The sequence below is a fragment of the Amblyomma americanum genome, chromosome 3, assembly GCF_052857255.1.
Source record: "Amblyomma americanum isolate KBUSLIRL-KWMA chromosome 3, ASM5285725v1, whole genome shotgun sequence".
Taxonomy (NCBI): Eukaryota; Metazoa; Arthropoda; class Arachnida; order Ixodida; family Ixodidae; genus Amblyomma; species Amblyomma americanum.
This window is the reverse complement of record NC_135499.1, coordinates 177,322,500-177,346,875: the sequence shown is the minus strand read 5'-3', so window position 1 is coordinate 177,346,875 and position 24,376 is coordinate 177,322,500. Positions and strand designations below refer to the sequence as shown.

The 24,376-nt window shown below is 46.3% G+C and overlaps 1 protein-coding gene across 4 annotated transcripts in view; it reads left to right on the top strand.

The window, feature by feature from the left end:
* Window positions 1–24,376, top strand: part of LOC144125507 (uncharacterized) — a 67,664-nt gene that overhangs the window by 32,149 nt on the left and 11,139 nt on the right. For 2 of the 4 annotated variants that reach the window (XM_077658964.1, XM_077658963.1), the window contains exons 11-25: window positions 394–432; window positions 546–750; window positions 2,053–2,138; window positions 3,815–4,108; window positions 10,334–10,486; window positions 11,592–11,692; window positions 11,784–12,023; window positions 12,112–12,229; window positions 14,623–14,812; window positions 17,527–17,676; window positions 18,455–18,679; window positions 19,672–19,777; window positions 20,965–21,118; window positions 22,559–22,682; window positions 22,785–22,851. In XM_077658964.1, the coding sequence (XP_077515090.1) occupies window positions 394–432; window positions 546–750; window positions 2,053–2,138; window positions 3,815–4,108; window positions 10,334–10,486; window positions 11,592–11,692; window positions 11,784–12,023; window positions 12,112–12,229; window positions 14,623–14,812; window positions 17,527–17,676; window positions 18,455–18,679; window positions 19,672–19,777; window positions 20,965–21,118; window positions 22,559–22,682; window positions 22,785–22,851 (2,252 nt within the window). The remainder of the gene's footprint in view (window positions 1–393; window positions 433–545; window positions 751–2,052; window positions 2,139–3,814; window positions 4,109–10,333; window positions 10,487–11,591; window positions 11,693–11,783; window positions 12,024–12,111; window positions 12,230–14,622; window positions 14,813–17,526; window positions 17,677–18,454; window positions 18,680–19,671; window positions 19,778–20,964; window positions 21,119–22,558; window positions 22,683–22,784; window positions 22,852–24,376) is intronic. The other 2 variants (XM_077658965.1, XM_077658966.1) reach the window with 1 other exon arrangement.

The window sequence follows — 24,376 nt, the reverse complement described above, 5'->3', positions numbered from 1 at the left end:
GTCGCGCCAGCTGCGCGAGAGGTTGCTCAGGCGCATCTCTTAAAGCTGCGCTGGTAGTGGTATGAGGACTCGCCGCCATCTGTGAATGTTAAGTAGAGAATGACTATCTCTACAAAAATGGACATTAACCCACTAAAGATACGGGCCCCCTTTAATTGAAGAACGAACACCCACTTTCGCCTGTCTGCTCGGTTTAACTACTTCAACCGATACCAAATTTTTCTGGCTGTCCCCGGCAATAACCGGGGGCGCGGTGGTGGCTGCTGAGAAAAGAAAAAAAACAAATTTGGAACAGCATCCTCGAATTATCACTTCAGTAAAGTCCTTTTCTAATACTTGCTTGTGTTGAACAACTCTAAATAACAGCGTGGTACTTCTGGGTTGCGATTTCAGGTAAGCAAATCAAGAAAAGTCCGCAGGACCCTTACTGCGGTAAGTACGTGCTCCGAATTCCGTATATCTTGGTACTGCACACACGTGGTGCCTATTGTGGGTTTTTTTTTTTGTTTTTAACATCTTTCTTTTAATTGCCTTCTCCGTCGTAGAAAACATTAACAGGTCATCTGTCGACCGGCCTGATACCTGTTTGAGCCAATCTTATTGGACATACGAAGATAGCATCCAGTTTTGTGCCGGTCTCGGGATGAGACTTCTGCCCGACGGAAAAGACGTGTGGGAATACGAGGCATACCTGGAAAGATACGAAGATATGACCCAGGGAGGCTTATATTGGCTGGGCCCTGAATTGGGGTGAGCTGCATACCTTGCTCTTTTTCAGGACGTCCTTTTTGTGCCTTTCGGTACGCGATTTACGCTGTTTTCAGCATACGTACGACATAGTTTCGACTCTAATGTAAGGGTGCGTCGTCTTGCTCGCGCGCATTGTCGCCGCGCTCGTACCAAGCATCATTTCAGGACCATTATTAATTCGAAAGCACTATTCCGATGGGTAAACCCCGATAAAGATATTGCGATGTTTGTGAGTTTGTGGCCGCGCTGGCCGCGCCAAGCCTGGTGGTCCGCCTCTCTGGGGTGAAATACCTGGGAAATATGTCTTACCGTCTCTCGAGCTGGCCACTTCGCGAGAGCACTAGGCTATCTCCTTAGCCGAACACGCATCGTGTTAAACTGCAACACTGTATTACGTTGTGCATTGCACATCGTCTCCTTCATCAACTAATACTACAATCAAACTAATATTTGATCTTTGAGCTATGTGGCGGTAGTGAGAGAGAGCGATGTGCGCTGCATGCGTTGGTGCGGACAACGTTGCGGCAGAAACACGGCACTAGATCAATATATCGTTGTCGTTGACAACATTGCTGCAGGAACGCGGCATTGCAGCATGGGCCGCCGGCGTGCATTAGGTAAATTCGCATATATGATGAAGGCGCACATAACTGGCACAGTGGACATCTCAATCGTGCTTTCAGGTACGTGGCGGTGGTGTCCCCACGCACACACACACACACACACGCACGCACACACACACACACACACACACACACACACACACACACACACACACACACACACACACACACACACACACACACACACACACACACACACACACACACACACACACACACACACACACGCACACACACACACACACACGCACGCACACACACACACGCGCGCGCACACGCACACACGCACACACGCACGCACGCAGAGATAATTGTGCATGGATTGTTACCAGTCATAAATAAGTTCATTCGTGGCTTAACCTTCAGCTGCATCAAACTGCGCACCTGGCTCCCGTTAATTTAAAATAATTTAAAAGCTTCAGATTGTAAGATTGTTCTTTGGTAATGACATGTGCACTACTCTAAGCAAAATAAACAATAAGAGGTTACAATTTTCTCACTACTGTTCCCATTGCTTACGCTAATGTTGAACAGTACGACGAAACAGCGCTGACGGACGGAACGCAAGAGACACACATGCGCTTCCGTCCCGTACGTCAGCGCTGTTTCGTCGTACCGTTGAACGTGAACCAACCAGCCCGACTCAGCCCTCTCCTTACGCTAATTTTTTTTTTTTCAGAGAAAGATGTGTGGCCACTCAGAATCCCAGCCCGGTCCGGATGACTGGAAAGGATTGTTCAGAGCTGCTACGTGTGGTCTGCCTCTGTGAGTGTTTTTTTGTTATTATTATCCCATGTCTTACATGACGAAGTAGCACTGCGCTTGGTCTTCTACACTCGGCTGCAGCTCACTCCGACTGCACGGAGCCGGGTTTTAAGAAGCACAAGAAATTATGATATCGAACATTGTCTGTAGTTTACTGTAAGGTGAAATGGTATATATGTCAGCCTTAAAAAAGTCAAAAAATGATAAAAATCACATTCAAGTCGATTTTTTTTCCATAAACCTCGTTGTTGTCCGGGACAAAGAAGTCTAGGTGCAAAATTACGCGGAAGCTGTTTGTTTATTTCAGAAAGAGTAAAGCACTCATTGTTGATTTCGTTCCTCAAAACAAAGATGCTTTACTTGCAAAGCAATGCGTGTACAACGAGAGAAGGGGCATAAAGCAGCGAGAGCGGATTGGAGTAAGCAATGTGTTTGCGTCCGTGTGTTATTCCAGTGCCTCCTCCAACACCAACACCTGCCGGATCACGCGCGTTCCTGTTCTAACCTGATAACCGACACGCTTCGCGTGGTGACCGCGCAGTGGCGTCGGCTTACTGCCCATTCTTCGCGAGGGCCGGTGCAGCACTGTCGGCGATTGTTTAGCTTGCGAATGAGGGTCGCGACTGAACCTTGTTTGCTCATCACTGAGAAGACTTTCAGCGTTTATAGTTTCACTTCATTAAGGGCATGCACAGGTCCAAAATGGAGTTTTCTGTTTCGCGATTCGTTGCTTCATAATTGAAAACCTTACCCGTAAGGTACAGCCTACCCTCCACGAAGACTTCTTTGTGCCACCCCCTGCAGTATTTCCTCGCCGTGACCACAATAACAAAATAAAACGCATAACGTGCCGTTCATCGCTTTACACAGAATCCTTCATTCCTCGCACCATAATAGGCTGGAACAACCTGCCATCACACTTAGGTACTGAGGTTAACTTTCAATTCTTTCAGCGTTCGTTAAAGCAAACCATGGACTAATAAGATTTTGTATTTTTGTTGTATAATGTGCATTATAGTATTACTGAGTATTTTATTTTGCGTTGTTTGTTGTCTTATTTGTGTAGTTTACTAGCTTTATTTCATACTTCGTTATTACATGCATCATTTGTTTTATTTCAAGTGCCTCTGCCGTACTTTTATGCTTGTATCGCCGCCCCCTCCCCCCATGTAATACCCTCGCACGAGGGCCCTGAGGGGTACTGTAAATAAATAAATCAAAACATTTAATTTACGAGTTACAACCAATCCGTTGCGCGTTCTGGTATAACCGTATGAAACTCTTGCTTGGAAAAAATGTCTCACCGCGGCCAGTGCAACCATGCAGGTCAATAACCTGCCCTGTTAATTGCGGTAAACCTGTTTGATGCGCACAAAAAGGTCTATACATGTTTATCTACTCGTTTCGGCAATTTTCAGGTCCATTTAATGGGGTAAAAGCCGACAACAATACGTGCCGCGATATACATCGAAGCTCTGCGAGCTACCGTGCGCAGCTACACCTGAGTTATACTTCTGAAAAACTGCACATAATGCTAATATTTACATCCAACCGCTAAAACTCCGAAAAGCCGGCGGAAACTGTCGTCTAATTTCGTACGCAGTTAGTAAACAGCGACGACGTATGCTTACAGCTAATAATTGTGCGTTCCTGCTGACACTTAATTGTCCGTGCAGCTTCAAATGGCTCGACGTTTCCCACAAGCGGCCCGGGCACTAAGTCCTCGCTGCTGATGTCGACCAACACCATGGCCCCTCCGTACAATACCATATTCACATCAGCGACACCCATGTTGGAGGACACGGATCTGGAGACCCGTGAAACCCCATCAAAGCTGCCGGGCCCGTTAACATTCCCGACGGCGGCGGGCCCATCCGGTGGCGACGCATCTCTCCCGAGCGCACTGCCCGAGACGCGCACCATTCTATTTACCCCACTCACAGATACAGACCATTCCCAGCATGACGAAGGCAAGTTTGAGGGACCTCCTCTTATTCTCACTGACAAGCACAGCCATAAACGAGCCCGCGACACCTAGTCGTCAGTGGAAGCTAGTGGGCCTAACATGCGCATCCGCCACAGTGTCTCTTGAAGCGAAAGCAGATGAACTCCAGACCTGCACAGATAGCAGCGCTTCAGCCTGCATGCTTTAGCTCCTTCCTTTCGCCTCTAGGTCCCTGTCACTACGAGTAGTATCGCGCTGTAGGCAGTGGGCAAAGCGATCGCCACGCCACTGGTGACGGGATTGGTAAGCACAATTGGGTGCAGAACCTGCCGCGTTGGCTATTTTATGCATGTTTCTAGTCGTAGATGACTTTATTTCCATTGGTTCTTTCAGCACATGTTGCAAGGGTACTGTGCCACAAGGTTCAATCGTCTTTAACAACGATTTCTGTCTAGCTAGATGTTCGAACACTTAAAACCAGCTCGGTGGGCAGCATAACCAGGGTCGCAGAGTTTGATTGCACGTGGTTTTTTATTCCTATAGTTTGTTTGTTTTTTTACACGAGAAGAAATATCAAGTAATTTCTTTGTTTTCTTGAATCATCAGCAATTTGCTGCTACTAGCATGTAGGTCGACAACGAAGGAAGTTATGTATAGTGTACCACTGTTAAGACTTCGCTTGTGCATTTAAGCGCTGCAATATTTCTTCTAATGCTATTCATGGCGTTTTAATGACACTTGACCGGAATTTGCTAATAGGCTTGATGTGCTTCAGGTACAGTGCTTGACAAATACAGCACTCCGAGTGCAAAGCCCTAGATGTATACGTAGCTGATGCTGTGTGACACTGTTTGAGAGTTCTCAATCAATATTTTTGCGCCTATACCGCAGCATTAACGCTACAAGCACAAAATTCACTGAAAACGAATACCTCACATTACTGCGGTTTAATCACCAGTGGCTGTGCATACTGTGCAGTGTGTCATCTGCGCAGACTGCATCCTCATGCATGCCCAACCGGCTAATGCCGTGGTGAACTTTCGGCGGACGTACTCATTCAAAAACCAGACTTTGCGAATTCCACTGGTGAAGCGATTTTTAAGACAGCAATGCCAGGGCATTGTTATGCCGATCCTGCCGGCGAGCCCAATAAATTGCATCGAGTCGAGACGCAACATTATGAGAATGTGATAGGCGCTTGCAAATCAGAAATAAACCATTCGGCGAAACAAGCCTATGTGAATGTCAGCTGCACTTAGTATATGAGCTCTGCTACTACGCTCGTCTGCGGAGAGCATCTGGTGCATCTGTGAACTGGGTTCTCAGACTGCCGCTAGATCGTGAACTCTGCCGCTTTCATTAAAGGCCGCACATTCTTTGCTGCTGGCACAGAAGTAACGAACGAGATCTTGAGAACACAAACGCAGCCGCAAACGCCTATCATCGTTGAAGAGAAGCAGCCACTGCTATCCCGAGCGTATGCGGCCATATTTACGCGGTATCTTCTTGCTGCTGTCCCCACTTTTTCTTCTGCTCTCGCATAATCCGCGCATGACTTCACCGCCTATTTTGGGCGCGAATTATTATTATTGATGCGGCTGCACACCGAACAGAAATGGATAAGGGCGGAAAACCAGAGATGCGTTGCAAATAACCCTCGTAATTTATACGAATTTCCAACTCAACATCCCTGAAAAGAAGACACAGAGACAGTGCGGTAAACTTTATGCTGACAGAACTTGCTTTCTCGAGACAGCGATTCGGGGCACTCCGTCCACACGTGCACCGGTCTAAACTCCACCCCTCCGGCTTTGCGGAGCGCTCTGTTATCGCTTAGGGTGGCAAGAACTTGTGTATTCGAAAGCATCTTTTATAATAATTTGAAAACGCAAGGGCTGCAAAGCGCTCGAATACACCGACACAAGTAGAAACCGAACAGCGGCCGAACGACGAAAGGATATTCGCTCACGTTTACCGCAGAACCGAGCTGTTTGTGCAGGCCTGGGGTTTAGCAGGTAACGTATCAGTGGAGTTCGAGACGTACGTCAGCCAAAGAGGCTAAGATGAAATTGTACCACATGAACATTTGAGGCGTACCGCCACTACTTGGTTACAATGGACGATCAGAATGTCCAAGCAAATTCTCCACGCCCCGCGAAGAATTGTTCATCGAAAGCGTGGAGTGGAATCGACGAGAGGGAGATACCACAGTTCCTACGAGCCTTCCTGCCTCCCGTGTTATGTATCACCCTATCAACCTTTTACTCGAAAGACTACTTCAGTGAGCACACCTTCTCACAAGCTTTCATCGCTTCCTTCGTCTCGAGGCGCTCAAGAGCTGCGGCTTCATTGACTTATTTGAGCTCAGTGAAATTCATAGGCTCGTACAGAAAACCAAGGTTAGCTCTAGACAGGCCTTCCAAGACGCTCCGCCGTCTAAGCCATGAACTCGATACTGTATACTACCGCTGTCACGGCACACTCTTCATTGGGAGCACATAGTTATTATGGGAAGTTAACTGTTTTAAATCGCACGATGCCTCACCACAGTGGTCGAAAATCTGTCCACGCAAACAAACTTCCTCCTTCCACACAGACCGCCGGTTGGGAACGGTTCACGTAAACTATTGTCACGGTCCGAATTGACCAAACTATCGGTCTGCAAGATTGTCGCCACCAAGTTACCTGTTGACTGGTAACACGGTCGCCAACATGACAACAGCTTTCTGGTCTACAGCACGTGAGCCGAATCGCAGGCTATCAATAATTGACTCAGTGCAGATTCTCCCTGCATCATCGCTTGTACATGGACTCGCAAGCAGCATAGCGAGCCCCCGCCTAAGTGCAGTACACCGATCTCGTCCCCTAAGGCATTCGCCTCAATGTCTTAGGAGTCAATGACGACGGCGACGACTGCGCGCTTCACTGGGTTCCCGCGCACAGCTCCATCACCGCCACTGAGAAGTTCCGTCCCGCTGTGCTTCCTTGTTCCATTTTGTGAAGAAGCCGGCCACACAGCGAAGCAACAGAAGAGTCGATCCGGCTGCTCCATGTAGCCCTCGGCCATAGCTGGCATCCTTCTCCTGCTCGCGATCCCTCTCCGTGAGCTCTCACGCGAGGAAACCGTCTCAATTCGATGAATCGAAACGAAGACGCTGCTGACCTCAATCCTGCTCTGTCGCACACGTCGCGATGGAGAACAGCCCGAAATCGCGGACCCTCTCATTACCGCCTACACCAGGGCCGACCTACACCACCTGTTTGCACCTGTTGCAAAGAGAGCGACTCGGCTAGGAGGCGTGACGAGAACCGGCTTCGCTTGCTTCGTTCAGTGCCTGCGTACTCCGGCTTAGTAAACACTTCGGAAGTCTCTCACCTAGTTCTGCTTGTGAGCAAATAGTGCAGGTTAAAATTCGCGCCGCATGAGATTCTACACCGGCACCTACTTATGAGCCGTCTCACAGTGTGAGATACTAGGCAAATGCGGTACCTGTTATCGAAATCAAAATAACCTTTCTCATCACGCGCGGTGGTGTTCTTATGAAAACGCCCAAGTATTCTTTGTTTTCATCGCGGAATCACAATGTCATCGATGCGGTCGAGTCTGCTTCCTGCTTTCAGAGAAAACAGGCGGATCTTTCCGAACTCACACAACGCAACGCAACGCTAGCGCAGAAAAAATTAGGCCCCTCTTGAACCTACGCTTGTGGGCACAAGCTTTTGCACGATAAGCTTTTAAAGTTACTGCGCAAAAAAAAATACGCGGTCATACTTGTAAGACCCTAGGCGTGTATGAGTTAAATAAACAGTTTCCAGATGAAGCCCTATCTTTGCCGACCTCTACTCTCCGAGCAAGGTTCAGGAAAATCGCCTAAACTGGATTTTCGCCCGAGGACTGTCTGCCCGAAATGTACATTGCCACTGTAAAAAGTAAACTAAGATGCAGTCATCAGCTTTATGAAATAGAACGCGCAAGCGTGGGGCGATAGTCTCGAGCCTTACTTGTGGCGATACGCGGCCGCTACTTTTCGCCACGTACTGGAAAAAGGGTTCTCCTGCCTTGCCTGCTTCTGGCAGTTGAGGATCGCACCTCCCTTTCCACCTAGTTTCTGATGCGCCCACCGCGTATCGCCACAAGTGGGGTTCGAGGTTATCTGTCACGCGCTTGCGCGTTCCCTTTCATAAAGCTTGCGATTGTACCTTAGACAAGGAAGCTGCTACCTGAAGCCGATCATCAAAGACAGTTCAAACATGTCGCCAGTGTTGACCGTCAACGAACTAAACCTTGGTACCGTTAGTACCGCCGTTTAATTTCTGTTTAGCCCTTTTCATGAGGATACTTCCTATCTGGTCAAAGTCAGACAACTGCAGCCCCTTTTAAGTGCGACTCCTAATGTTTTTTTTTTGAGCATTTTCAGCCCACTATTGTACTATACTTCTTGGACCTAACTGTCTCGGTTATCATTAATAGTTCTCTAAAGTAATTACTAAAGCAGGTATAAAAAAAAGAGAAAAACAGAAAGCTAGAACCCCAACTGGATTTCTAGCAAAGTATGATGTCACGATAAGCCATTGTGTGACATCGCGGATACTTTAAAAAAGCCTCTCTTGGACGTGTTCATTGAGTAGACTGGCGACTGTGATCGACAGCTTCCATCATTATTTGTCTGAAATGACCAAGCACAAGTTCTCAATTCTTTACTTCAGCAAACGCAGAACGAATATCGATGGCCGTGCAGCTCATGACGTCACACAAGCAAGCTTGGCCACGAAATCGCGCAGATTGAGGCCACGAAACCGAGAAATTTTAAATTAATTTGCTCTGAAACAAAACGCAGCCTACTGGTGAAAATATACACAAAGGATCAGAAAACTCCGGAGAACTTACCGTGACGCTTTCCCAAAATTCATGGAGGAAAAAAAATGCGCTTAATGTGTTGCTCTAGGAATTTTCGCGTTTTGGATGGTGCAAACGATTCATGACAGGAACTTATGGCTCATTTTCTGGACGAAACAACAAAAAATTTGTTTTGTCAGCATTCAAGCGTAACTTATTCACGTTTAACCAATAGGACAGGTGCCATAAATAATTACAGACAGCTTGTTGAATTTCTGGGATTGAATGGATAGAAAGAAACGCATAAGTAATTAATTGCGCGATATTTGCAAAGCAGCAGAGGTCGTTTTGAGTATGCTAAAGACCTCAAATTAGCGCTGCGGCTTTCCTTTTTTTTTTAACTCCGAATTTCGCGACCGAAATTTGGAAGTCGTGGGTTCGGATCCCGCCGGCGGCATGGTTGTTTTTCTGCTGCTTTATAATTAATTTCTTTTAAGGAACAGATTAATTTAAGTATTATTCTCCCATCCTTCAGCACTACAAATAAAAAATAGAGACATTCCCATGCACATAAGTGTTTTGTGACTGTTGGAATATATATATATATATATATATATATATATATATATATATATATATATATATATATATATATATATATATATATATATATATATATATATTTATTTATTTATTTATTCATACTGTTAACCCTCTGCCACGAGAACGTACGTAATGATACGTATAATCAACTGTTTTTCGTAACTCCATAAATAGCCGAAATGTATGTAAGCTTTGTTTAAAATTTCTAATTATCTCGTTCTATATGCTAGGTGATGTTGATTCTGTAAATCTTTTCGTAAACACTAACTGCTTTTCACTGACTACGTATTATTTATCAAAAAGTCTTCCAAAATTTACCAAAACGTTTCATAGTTTCTTCAATAAGTCTGGAAAGGGAGGAAAGAACTGGAATTAGCAGGTTGTTACGTACGCGTGCACATGCTATCTTCAGACAATCTGCATACACCTCAAACGCACACTATTTATGATACGAGCCAGAGGAGTGGATATTATACAGACACACATTCATTGGCGTAGATTAAATTGAACCGTAGCCAGCAGCTGCCTCATTTTTTATCGAGTAATTTAGACCTTTCACATCGGCAGGTGGCAAGGGTACTTATTAGTGCTAGCGAAATTACAAGGTTGGTGCCACTTGAAACAAGCTTATTTCTCGATTCGTTGTAGCTTCAAGAGATCATGAACAGGTTAATTAATATGACCAGTAGTAGTGCTCTATTTTTCAGGGGTAGTTAATGTATCGCATAACAACGCCAAAGAGAAACAAGAAATACTGCGAGCTTTTTCTTTTCATTGCTCCCTGTGATGATTGGCGGTATTCCATTTCAGTCGATCCTCAGAAGACGTCCACAACTCCTGACAGCAGCTCAACTGGTCGGTCAACTTCCGTTCCTGAACTCGCATGCGCACCCATCGGAGAGTGGCATAGAACTGCAGCAGGATCAGTAGCATCTATACCTTGCCTTGGAAGTAATCGTAAAGGTGACGTTGTCAAATTGTTCTCAAAATTGCGTACGTCTTTCGTAGTACCGATACTGAAGCACTCCAGATGTGTTAAGTACTATGTGGAGCACTTGGTTGTACCGTCGTTTCTCATCTGCTCAGGGAAGGCAGAGGAAAAGTAACTCCAACAATCCTGTGGCAGTGACTCTATTTTTTTCAAGATTACGAGCAATTGCTTATTTCTGTGAGCGCGCAGACAGAAACTCACACTGCGTCACGACAACTGGAGGAGCAAAAACTGCGCTACTGAGATGATGATGCTTTGTGCTGTTAAACCATCCATGGTGTCACTTTAAAGCTGCAAGTCTATATAGTAACAGTTGCTTTTCTTCTAAGCTACATCTTTGGTAGTCTCATACGACTTCAAGCAATACTCATACGACGTCATGCAATACAAAATAAAATCGAGATCACTGCAGTAACCCGCATTGAAGTAATGCGAAAGCATTGACGCCTGCTCGGCACTCGTCGGCTCTATTTGCTCCTCTTTGCCTCTATAGCCCCTATTTGCTTGAGAACTTGTGCAATTCGTCTAATTCCCACCATGCTTCGTTCCAAACTTTCAAATTTGGTGCCGTGCTTTGGCTCCGCCCACACTTCTGGTTACGTAGTACTACACTTCCGGCGTTTCAAATTTCGCGCCACTTTTGTTTTGCCCACGGCCACTTTTTGCCTTTTTTGTGGCTCTAATTAATTAAATATTCATGCGGTCGTTGCCAAATTGTCTGTGCCGCATCCTCACATCATCCTCCTTCGATTATAACCACTTTTTAGACGTTCTCACTTTCTAGTTCCCCACAATGGCGGCGGACACGTATTAATGACACGAAACCTCCGACATAGCCTAGTAAAGCTTTCGCTGTAATAAGGATCTGACGAGGTTAGGTAATCCCAAAATTGCTGCCTGTACTCACAGGGGCTATAATAAAAGGTATAAATTACATCACACTAAATATTCAAACCAGTGTGCACAAGCTATTAAATTTTTTTCTTTATCGGGAAAAACCTGCTTGCTTGCTGTATTTTCTTTTCCTTATGGGGTTCTTATCTTTTTGTTTGCTTCTTTTCACGCTGCTTTTCTCAGTAATGACAAGAAAGTGCAGCAAAGAAGGGCAGTGGTCGCAGACCGTAAACGACAGTCTTTGTTTCTCCGAGGGCTATCCTGAATCTGTGGAGAAAACCAAAGTAAGTGCAATATCCCAGTTGCCTTTACCATTTTTCCTTTGTTCCTTGCCTTAATCAAGCATCATGCTACTTTTTTGTTAATTTTTATTAGAGCATGAATGTGAGTAAAGTCATTGAAGGCTTCGAAGAATTGAAAAAGCGTGTTGAGCAGCCTGCTGACGTCAAGGGCCTGCCTTATGCCCTACAATACGCACTCGATAACTTTGACATGGTCGCCATGAATACAAGCGAAGACGAAAGGGCCGCCGTAACACTGCATCTCACCACGACAATCGTCGATCTTGCGAGCGTGGCCATGGACAACCCCCGTGTTTGGAGGGCTATACCGCAGGTAAGCCTCTTGTAGCCGCATTTTCAAAGCACTGGTCATCGCTTTATGCGCTTGAAATCATGAAACTTGGGGCGTATCTTCCCATCAGGACGATAAACTTCGCACTGCAGCAAACTTGGCGACCAAAGTCGAAAGTTTTGTAATCAAGATGATCCAGTACCAACCTTCCAAACCTGACGGCCTCACAGTGGGCTCTGGAAAACTGAGTGAGTTATTGTTTGCACCTCTGCTTCTTCGTGGCTTTCAAAATAAATTTAAGGCTCCTTATTTTGTCGACGGGTATTTTTTCCAGCGGGAAAAAAATTCAGCCGCTGCGTGGTTCAGTGGATATGGTGCTCGGCTGCTAACCCGAAAAGGCACGATTTAGATCTCGTCCACGGCGGTCGCAATTCGATGGAGACGAAATGCTTGAGCTCTGTGTACTGTGTGATGGCAGCGCACGTTAAAGGACACCAGGTGGTCGAAATTATCCGGGCCCCTCCACTGCGGCGTCCCTCATATCCCGAGTCGCTTTGGGACGTTAAACCCATAAACCAAACCAGAAAATATCGTTCATAACTCGCTTCTGTTGATGTATTTGTGGCACACCACTAACTTAACATTTCATCAAAGTCACTGAGTGTGAAATGAAACGAAAACATTTGCCTGTAGTACTGAGATCTCAGAAAATTCGAAATATCAACGATCGCGTACACTTTCATCGGGTAGTCTTCTGTAGCAGTACGCAATACCAGGAATTCGGTACAGCCGTTAGTCACTGCCGCTAAGCGTGGCGGCGCATCTTACGTCACGAGTGATATCGCAGAGCTATTTTTCAATATTCAAAGACATGCGCCACATGGTGGCAGCCAAGGGAACTTGAAGCACTTGTATCGAATCCCTGGTAACGGCGCTGTTTTTTTTTCCGATGTCCAGACTGGTGACTTGAGCTGGGAGACTGCTGTGCATGCTTTATCCTGAGCGATTATTCCATCTCCTGCTCTTTTGCACATTCCCCGTGAACTTCACCAAACCCGGTCTTGATCCACTGTCACCTATTTCGTCCAACATAAATGTTTTTATCGCTACAAATCACTACACTCTGGTGGCGAGTGCTCAAGTGCTTGATTCAAAAGTGTGTCATGGCGTAAACAGCGCAGAGCTTCTCACTGTCGTCTAAACTGAGTTCTATCGGGAATTTTCCAGGAGTGACGTTTACCAGAATTCATTTAATTTCATTTTTTTTCTCTTAAAGGCCCGAAAGTATTACATAAGGGGAGTAATAATAATAATAATAATAATAATAATAATAATAATAATAATTGGTTATGGGGGAAAGGAAATGGCGCAGTATCTGTCTCATATATCGTTGGACACCTGAACCGCGCCATAAGGGAAGGGATATAGGAGGGAGTGAAAGCAGAAAGGAAGGAAGAGGTGCCGTAGTGGAGGGCTCCGGAATAATTTCGACCACCTGGGGATCTTTAACGTGCACTGACATAGTACAGCACACGGGCGCCTTAGCGTTTTTCCTCCATAAAAACGCAGCCGCCGCGGTCGGGTTCGAACCCGGGAACTCCGGATCAGTAGTCGAGCGCCCTAACCACTGAGCCACCGCGGCGGGGGAAATCAATATCAAGATTTGTGTGACAAGAACATAGCAAAACAGAGAAAGTATAATTAATAGAAGAATACAATGAGACAAAATAACAATTTGTAGCAATTAAATGATCCATTTCAATTCATTTTCGTGCCCTTTGTCAGAAATTTGCTACACTGACCAAATTTACTTTGCGTGATAAGGTGTCAGCGGTCGTTCCTACGATGCGCCGCGGTAAAGATTACACGCGCGTAACAAAATAATGTATGTAACCAACCAATATTTAGCTGTTGTTCAGTAACTTGAGAGCGAAGTCTCAGTGTAGTTTCGTTGAGGAAAGGTTTTTTAATTAATAGGTACGAATAAGTCATATTTTGTATAACTGCGAAATAGCGCTCATGCGAAGGCCCGCGGGAAGCTGTAATGGCTTTCACATTTTCTGCAGGGGCGAGAGAGGGATATGAGCATCATTCTCGCATGACACTGCGATGCTAACTCTATCAAGAGCTACTGTGTTCACTCTAACTATGGGTAGCCATGTATACAGCGTCTTCGCCCCATCCCAATTAGCACATTAGCGTATCAGGAACTCCTGTTTGACGCTGTAATTACTCCAATAATTGAGTAATTACTCATTGGCATCCGCCCAAGCGCAGCCATACGGCTACAAAGGAAAGCTATACAGCTTTCTCAGAAACTTCTCAGTTAAATAAACATTCCTTCTGGTCCAGGATTCGAACCCGGGACCACCACTTCACCGGAGCAGTCGCTCTACCAACTGAGCTAACTGGCACGGCAAGCTTGTGGTAGGGCGAGAGCGACGTTATCAATAACTCTATACGGGAACACTGTTGGGTAAATGTTTAGAAAACTCCAGTTGTGTAATCACTCTAGCTGTGTAAAAGATGGATTCCGCACACTTTAGCGTGCTATACATAATGTTGCGGGCTAAAACAGCATTCTTTTCGTTCTTTTTAAAGCCGCATCATCTGTTTCTGTTCTGTCTCATTCTCTCGATAGTTATGACCGTGAAACCTGTGACGGAGAAAAGCCTGAATACCGGCGCCACGTTCGGAAATGCCTCAGCGACTGGAGCTAAGTTCCCTCCTAACTTCCTACCAAAAGGAACAAAGAATGCGACCGTCATATTCTCGGAAAACTCCCTCGTCAAAGACATATTCAGCTGCTCTGCAGGCTCCTCACGGCAAGCGTAAGTACCCAAGAAGTGACATGTTTCCTTGTTTGTATAGTACCACTATTTGCATCGCTGTGTGTTGGCCAGGGCCGCGCACTCTCTTTCGACGAGTAATTAAAGCACCGTTTCTTTTATATTTTTTTTCGAACTTAAGTGTTTTATTTTGTTACTTGTCCACCTATGACAGATAATTAATTTCGACGAGCAAAGTAGCGCGGTGGCCTTGTCGTTCTAAACTTCGTGAGTCCGTCAACTAGGGCGCGTAAAAAGAGTAAATGCTGTGGCTGCTGTCCAGCTTCCTATACAAGCAAAATTTTAAGCTTTGTACAGCGGCAACCTGGCAAGTGTTGCTTCTGCAACATCTGTTCATATCGTAGAACATCCCTAGGTTTAAAAAGTTTACTCATATTTTCGCTCTGGGAAGACACTTCAGTATCGGTTTATTTGCCTAATTGATCGAGAATCTGCACCAGTTCATACTCGAAGTTGCGTGATCTTGGATTCAGTATGTAATTTAAAGGAGCAATGGTGTTAACGTAGCGCTCTAAAGATACCTATTGAAGTGGTAGCTTAGTATAAACACCGTTAAAAGTGGTCTGGTTCAAAACAGCGATCACCAGGGGATGACCTGTTAAAATTGCATTTAACACTCCGAAAATCGAAACACAGTTGCTCGCAGTGGAAACGTTAGTGTGCTTCTAATGTTTACGCTGCAGTTTTACTTCGATTCTGCCGCATCAGCATGAGATTTACAACACTGAATGAAACTCTCGCGATTACCTTCAGTTGTCTGTGGCGTCCTATATTTTCTCGCGATAAAACAACTCCTGTATCATCGGGTAAGTTCCGCACTAAAAAGTTTGGCGCTGGGTAGTTCAGCCCTTAATTTTTGGTATGCGATACTGACATCACTGGCTGGTCGTGCAAAGGCGTACACGTAAGGCTTGAAACAGTCAGAAAGAGAGGGCTTTTAAAGTCCTGCAAGGCTTTTGGTTTCTACCAAACAGACAGCCGTTTAGCGAAGCACTTATGGCTACCCTTAAGCTCAAGTCCGTCAAGGTGAGAGTAACCCTTGCGTTTACCCTTCAGCACCGTCTCGAGTTTAGGAGCGCCGTAAGGGCTCCATTGTGGGCTGGGAAGCAAACGCATCGTTGCCTGATTGCTTTGGGGAAAGACCGTACCTACTGCATGGCCCTTTTTTCGTGCATTTAAAGCGAGCCCGATAAAAAAGATAAAAAAATCACAAGGACGCCTGATTATATTATATGTTGGCGTTGCGATAACATAACAAGCTGTTGATGCCTTTACCGCAAGCGGCGCCACTTACGGTCAGGTGACGTCGCTTCACTGCAGCCCATGGGAATTATCTGGTCTGGTGACGTAACTTCCCTCCAGCGAATGGGCGAATTTTGTGACTGCGACAGGTTTTTTTCCCGATGAGGCTTTTAATGCTCCCGCATTAAAAAAAAACACGTGGCTGCGCTCTTGCGCTGCCCTATTGTAGTGTTCTCAACCGTATTTTGAACGAACGAAGTATGAGTCTCAGAAGAGCAAGGTTCCGGGCTAGTTGGTAATGCATTGTAGTTAGAAACAGCGCGAAGAAACACGGACACCACGAAGAAACGACACACACGAGCGGTGTCGCTCGTGTGTGTCGTTTCTTCGTGGTGTCCGTGTTTCTTCGCGCTGTTTCTAAGTACGAAGTATGCGTGCTGACCGTGCCAGAGTGAACGGTCGCCACTCGCCTCAGTGGCGTCACAGTAATACAAAAAAAGTAAAATAAACGTCAGCTGGTAAACTTTGCAGCTTTCTCTTGCTTTTTTCTTTGGTCTGTGATATCCAGTTGAAAAAAAAAAGACTGCTTAAACAATCGGTAACCCGACCGCGGCGGCTGCGTTTTTATGGAGGAAAAATGCTAAGGCGCCCGTGTGCTGTGCGATGTCAGCGCACGTTAAAGATCCCCAGGTGGTCGAAATTATTCCGGAGCCCTCCACTACGGCACCTCTCTCTTCCTTTCTTCTTTCACTCTCTCCTTTATCCCTTCCCTTACGGCGCGGTTCAGGTGTCCAACGATATATGAGACAGATACTGCGCCATTTCCTTTCCCCCAAAACCAATTATTATTATTAAACAATCGGTGTGAGGATGCGACTGGGTGGCGACTGCTGCCTTGCGGTGGCGCTTCTTATACACTGTGTCTCCAGCGCGGATCGCATAGCCCGAACCTCCCCCATGACGGCAGTTCCGGAAGTTTGAACGTTCGCCCTCTACGCGTTGTCGCCGGCGCCACTCTCGCTGTTGCGAGGTCTTCGTCGACCGGCATTCCTCGGTCTGGCTACGCCGCCGATCAACTTCTCGTGCGGAGGCGGGCATACCAAGGTCTGGACAACGGCGAGCCTCGCGAGCACGACATGCGACCAGTGTCCTTTTCATTTATTTTGATATTGGCGTCACGCCCGACAAAGCTCTCCTGGTCTGGGCTCATTCGGTTTATTTTTTATCCTCCTCTTGAGAGAGCTGATAAAAGGGCAGCTGCTGCGCCACCTTCGCGGCTGGTTTCTTTATACCTTTTGTTTAGAACTTGGCTCAATTTACGTGAAACGTCCTGTATACTCTGTTGCTTTGCAGTGATTTGCTACTCGGCCGCAGTATCTTTTATACCTTCTGTAGCTACAACAGAACACCGCGTGCTTGTTGCGCCTTGACAGTGTGTTCCCTCTCCCGTGCAGGTCTGCCAATTCCCGTATTCCGGCAACATCGTTTCTCACCGCTTCCGCGGTGGTGAACGGCCAACGCACCGCAAATATCGAAGGCGACGTTACACTTTCCTTCGACTACGAATGCATTGGCGGGATCGTGGAACCCAGCTGCTCTTTCATGTGAGAGACGTGGCGACTTTTTAAAACCTTATTGTCTATTCAAATATCTATTCACTTCCTTATTGTTCCAGAGATAGTTGGTTTTGTTAATCTCACGTTTCTTGTGAGGCGCAAGTTTTTAACGCTTTATCCTGTCTTTTTCATGCGCGCTTAGCGCAAAGCTTCCAATCCAATAAGTTTATTCCGATCACTTTTGCATTACAGTGGCGGTAGCTTTCCCCCCGGTATAGCCCACTTGGGTACATTCATGACAAGTGTGGCCGACACCGGCTTGGGAAGGACGTCCGCCACCCTGCACAATCAGTCAAGCGGTCGTTGTGCAGCGAGGGGTGCCTTGCATTCACTGGGACCCGCGCCGTTCGTCTCTAGAGGCCCGTGTGCTGTGCGATGTCAGTGCACGTAAAAGAACCCCAGGTGGTCGAAATTTCCGGAGCCCTCCACTATGGCGTCCCTCATAGCCTGAGTCGCTTTGGGACGTTAAATCCCCCATAAACCATGTCAAGTGTTTTTCGCACACGATATTAGTATCGGCATCTTGCTAATGACGAGGCTTAACAGGAACTGAAAGCAAAAGAAACACTAGCTTTTTAGGCCTCTTTGTTGCTTCGAGAAAAGCGGCCTTTAACTTAACACGCTGTCATTCAGTGCAACAACAATGCACTGCGATCGCATGCACCGCGTAGAAAACTTCCATCAACACCATCTTTCACTCTCCCACCACGCACCTCGCCGTAATGACGTGCATGTTTTCTTACCTGTTCCACTCACCCGTTTGCAGTGCAGACAGCGGCGACAACTGGAGCGGGAAGGGCTGCGAACTGGTGGAAGTGACAGAGAACAAGATCGTATGCTCTTGCAATCACCTGACAGTCTTTGCCGTCCTCATGAGCCCCAGGAGCATCAGCGATGCCCATATCGCCCCACTCGAATGGATCACTAAAATTGGCTGCGGCATCTCGATCGTCTGCCTCATTGCCTGCATCATCATATTCTCAGTGTACAGGTGAAGACACACTGCTCACTCAGCTCATCCTCAGTGTGTCACAAGTTCTTTCACAGCTTCTCTTTGCTATTGTTTAGAGGGCACGTCATTTCTTTTCTTGTAATCGTGGCGCTGCTGGTTTCTTCACCATGCATCATCACAAGTATTAGTAGTTTATCTCCCTGCGCGCGTGAAAGTGTTCAAAGAAGCACAGGTGATCGGCGCAATATTGGTTCTGGATGGTTTCACTCTGGTCCTTTGTAGGACCGGTCTTTGCCAATACGCTGCCAATATTGGGCCGATTATCTGTGCTGCTTGCCGTATGACGTTCAGTAGCCCAACATACGACACCAATCGCAACGCTGCCACTGCCACTTCTGCAGTTTTCAAGCTTAAGTTCGCAGTGTAAACACGTTAACGTACCGGCTAATAAAAAAAAATTCAGGATTGTAGTGCTCCGTCAAACTTACCTTTAGTTTGTTTTGCATTCAGACGGCGAGTTCCAACGCGCATGCAGGCTTGAGAATGCGGCTTCTGATCCTCTGACGCCACTTGCACTGCTGCTTCTAGTTTAGCAAAATTAAACTAAGACAAATTATAGAATAATTATTTACCGGCCTGGAGATACGGCGCAGAGGCTAAATTTCGTGGCCAGTAGCAGTGTTTTGAAGATAGTTTTTCGTTCCCTAAAACCAACGTACATGACATAATTACTGGAGCGTCATTACTGGAACGTCACTTGCAAACAATTGGATTTGTATCTGATTCAATTCCTTCACTGTTCAATCCGTTCTCGAGATTCTGTTGTTTTATTATTCAAAGCGTATGTAGTCAGCAACAGGATTACGCTATTGTTATTGAATTAGGTTTAGACCAAGCTTATTCCGACACGCCTACAGAATTGGAAAGAAAGCAATGGTTCTACTGCGCCAAGATATACGAATAGGTATCTTGCATAGCCGGAAGGCCAGTCGTGTTCTAATGACAAATGCACCTATTTCTCTCCGTGTCAGGCAACTTAGGGGCATCCGAAACACTATTCATCGAAACCTGTGCTTGTCTCTTCTCATCGCTGAAATTCTTCTCTTGGCCGGCATGGAGAGGAAGAGCCAAAACCGCGTAAGTTTTCATCCCTTTCTGCCCATTCAATTTTTCATTGAAGGGACAGAATTTTATTCTTTGTTACTTCTAAAGGGATAACAAGTATTTTCATGCCTATTTTCGTTTCAGTAAGAATAGAAAGTACGCTTTGCTGTTAGTCCTTGTTTGGAAGTGACGCGACAAATGTGCCATGTCTGTTGCTCAAATTCTTTCAAAAAAGCTATACGAAAAGTACTGTAGAAAAAAAAACGAATATGGCCGCAACGGTTCTACTTCCGTCATCTCATGGTTCCTGCAGGAAATAACTATTCAGCAGCATCATTCTTCTCTTGATGCCCGGGACCCCACAGACTCAATCTGAATAGAATTGCTCATGTTTGACCTCCGTGTTTGTGAGCTTAGTCAGCTGTAGATGAAGTTCCCAATGTGCTGCGAACGAGCCACACGTTTGCGCAACAGTAAAGAAAGAGTCGATGTGCAAGTGTTTTTTTTTTATTGGAAAATGGTCTGTCTTACTCTTAGTCTCATACGACAGCGACGACTGCTGATGGCGCCGATACTTGCGGCTTTGTTAAAAAATGTGCAGCGGCAGTACGAATTTGCAGTACTAGTAGTGCAAGGAGCGCTTGAACAGGACGCCCCGTTCTATAAGCATATCCATCACAGTGTACCATCTACAGTGCACTGCCTTAACAGCAGCGCACCAAGCCGTTGAAGTTACGGGTCATCTTACTACTGTCCTCTTGTTAGGTTTTTTTTTTGTTACAGCAAAATTCGCTGTAGCTGAGCTCAGCGGCTATTTCAGGGGGCATGGTTGTGGGTCAGGTTACTGGTTGATCCGTGAACAACCAGGTACAGATAAACGTATATGCTGCTGTTAGATGTATCATGAGTTAAACAATAACTGTATGATTTGTTAATAATGTGAACAGCATTGAGCAGTCATCAGAGCTGCCGCTATTCTGTTGCAGCAAGTAGTAGTTTCTAGTCCCTCAGGGGCTCAGGTCTGTTAGCACGAAGTATTGAGTACTGCTGTGCACACACACACACAAGAAAAACCTCTAGAGCAAGTTTTTAATACCATGGCGTATCTAATCAAACAAGACATGAGCCCGTGCCACTAGGCTGTCATTTTCAGCAAGAATTGGTGCTCCTATGCTACTATAGTGCGGAACATTTTTTCTTGCGCACATGACGTGGGACAGGCTTCGTGCATGGCGGTGGCCTTCTTGCTGCACTTCTTTTTCCTCGCTGCCTTCGGATGGATGGCGCTCGAAGGATGCCACATCATCGTCCTCCTCTGGAAAGTGTTCAACCAGAAGCGCACTTACTACGAGAGGTACTACTTCGCCGGATACGGTGAGCGCCGGTGGAACGATTTGCGTGTTCTGAGAAAGCTGCATAGCTAACCCTTACAGTACGCTATCGAAATGTTATGCAGCAAATCGTAAAATAGAATACATGAGCCATGTAAGCGAATTCACCTGCCTTGCTGGGAGTGTTTTCCAAGTATGATGCACACGTAGGCACGAAATTTGCGGAATCATTGTGCGCAGTCTGAAATAAAGACGTCAAGATTCTGCATTAGATGAACGAACGCTGGGTCCTCAAACCGTACTTGTGTTTGGGAGCAGTGTCAAAACGTTGCCGGCTTGATCGAACAAAATGGGCGGTGCCGACAGGGCAACTGAAGAGGTTTTAGAATTCCACGAGCTTACGGGGTCGAATGTGTGGAACCTGCAGGTAAAGAATGCTAAGTAGGTTTGTGTTAGCATTTGAAATGGTGTCGTAATCGCTGAATGAAGCCGCGTGGGCGTTCAGGCTTCCCCGAAATGGAGGCAGGTCCGGAAGCGTTGTTTCGTGGTGTCGGACCACGCACGGCAGCATGTGGGTGAAGGCAGCAAGTGGATGACGGCAGCGGAAGCATTAAACTCAGGCTACAGTAACGTCATGACGCGTTTCTTCACACTTCTTCGACGCTGTGAGGAGAAGCCTGCACATCGTTTCATCGTGGCCATTACGCTTTATTTAAATGCTAGAGCAAAACTATTTTGCATGCTTCATCTGGAAGCTTCATACATTCAAATCCGTGAATAATCTTGAATTCTCAAAATAAAAAATTTCGGCTTCAATTATTCAAAAACCTTCCAGGTGATGAGGATATCGAATGCTCTAGTTCTCTATGAGTGGTTCTCTGCATTTTGTTTGCTGCTTAAAAGCCGTTTCAGGGAAAAAATTGGGCAGCGTATTCTCACTAGCAAAAGCAATAAGTAGTTTACTTAAATGAAACAAATCCGTTGAGACCTCTCTTTTTTTTTGTGCATCTTTCTTAGCCGGCTTCAATCGGCCTTTCTCTGCGGCATTAGTTTGTTACCTTCCGCGATAACGAGCACATTAATGCGCCGGTGCTAGCAACTGCTTCAGCGTTAAGTGTGCGCACAACTACTGCGGGTGTCAAGCACGTCGTCTAGGTGCAGAACTGCTTTTGTGCCCTTAGGAACTAAATTACGTGCACCGGAGTGAGCGCTGATCAATAATAACAAAAAACGCCTTCAGCAAGGACAACTGTTGAAATCAGCTCCATTATCGGCTCGTAATGATATTAGCGCGCTTATGCATCACACTTATTCGTTGACTGCACAAATAAGTGTATGGGTATCCAGCGGCATTCAAAACGATACAAGGTGTTTATCAAGAGAAGTGCCATTGCATGTCTTCGTATTCTGTGCTTCTGCCTAAACAGCAACAGCGGTGAGTACCCGTTACTGGTTCTAACTTAAGTTTTCTTCGTGCTCGCAGGTATTCCCCTTATTATCGCAGGAATCACAATGGCATGTCGACACCAGTACTATGCCCCGGGTAAAAACGCCACCAACACCACTCCCACTATGATGCCTGAAGACAACACTGATAGAATAGAATTGTAAGTGTTAGCGCGGCGGTAACTGGCAAAGTTCTCAGGAATTAATGTTGCTTTCCCAATGAGCCTTTGTTGCTAAAGTAACTTATCTGACTTTTCCACCAGCTGCTGGCTTCCCGCGGAGAAGGGCGTCCGGTACAGCTTTATCGGCCCCGTTGCTGCGGTTATAGTGGTGAGTATTGAATACGATCTACGATATCTTTTGGGCAAAAACTGTGCACTCTAATGATTATTAGGAAGCTTGGCTGACACCGTTTACACACCCAGAAATTCTGGACAAAAGCATTCTCGAGCGGGAAAGAGTATATGAAGGTAATTTTTTTCATATTGTTACGTGCTTTGCACGCACGGGGGTTTATTCAAAGAGGGGACCGGTCGAAGCAGGATGGAAGCAGGAAGCCTAGCAGCGTCCTTCAGCTCTCTCTTTTTCTTCCTCTTTCTCCGCGGGTCAGTCCTTCATCTTCTGCTTCTTCCGTCGAGGTTCTGTGGAAGCACGTTACATTTCCCTCCTCGCAGACGATGCCCGTCGGGCGAGTTAAACAGACCGTCTGGGATGGAATCGCTTGAGGCGGGCTACATGCACCACCTGAGATTGGCGTGACCGTCGACCACTAGCAGTTAGTCGTGCTATAACGTAATTAACGTCACTTATGCACTCCAACACAACAAATGGTCCAGTGTAGTGGGATAGCAGTTTCTGACACAGACCACGCTTGCGTAGAGGGGTCCACAACCACACAATGTCACCAGGAACATAAGAAACTTCTTGGTGTTGGACGTCGTAGCGGTTCTTGGAACGCTCTTGCGAAGATAAAATTCGAACGCGGGCAAGCTGGCGAGCTTCTTCAGCTCTGCAGAGTGTGGTCGCAAGAGAAGGTTCATCGTGGATGAAAAATGGTAGCATGGTGTCAAGGCCGCAGCGAGGCGAGCGAGCATAGAGCAGGTAAAAGGGGCTGTAGCCAGTTGTCTCATGTTGCGCGGTGTTGTACGCATGAGTGATGAACGGGAGTACGCCATCCCAGTCCTTATGATCTGCAGCGACGTACATGGCAAGCATGGTGGTGAGCGTACGATTAGTGCGTTCTACCACACCGTTCGTTTGGGGATGATATGGCGTGGAGTGGCGAAAACTGCAGCTGCTGAGGCGGAGAAGTTCTTCAACAACGTCCGCTGTAAATTGACGTCCACGGTCGCTAATGAGAACTGCAGGAGGGCCGTGCCGAAGAATGACGAATCGAAGTAAGAAGTTAGATACTTCAGACGCAGTAGCAACTGGTATCGCGGCTGTCTCACAATAACGGGTTAAGTGGTCTACGCACACAAGAATCCATCGATTTCCTTTAGAGGATCGTGGGAAAGGTCCAAGGAGGTCAATGCCAACTTGCTCAAACGGGGCTGTTGGAGGTGTGATTGGCCGCAATTTGCCCGGTGGACTTGAAGTCGGCAGCTTAAAGCGCTGGCATTGCACACAGCTGGCTACATAGTGCTGGATGGTTGAACGCATGTTAGGCCAGTAAAATCGTTGTTGTGTGCGGTGGAGTGTGCGTGTCACTCCCAAGTGCCCAGACGTGGCGTCGTCGTGCATCATTTCAAGAACTGTGATGCGTAGGCTTTCGGGTACGACAAGAAGCATGCGTGCTCCTCCAGAAGCGAAATTCTTCTTATAAAGCAAACCGTCGCGAATGCAAAAAGTATTC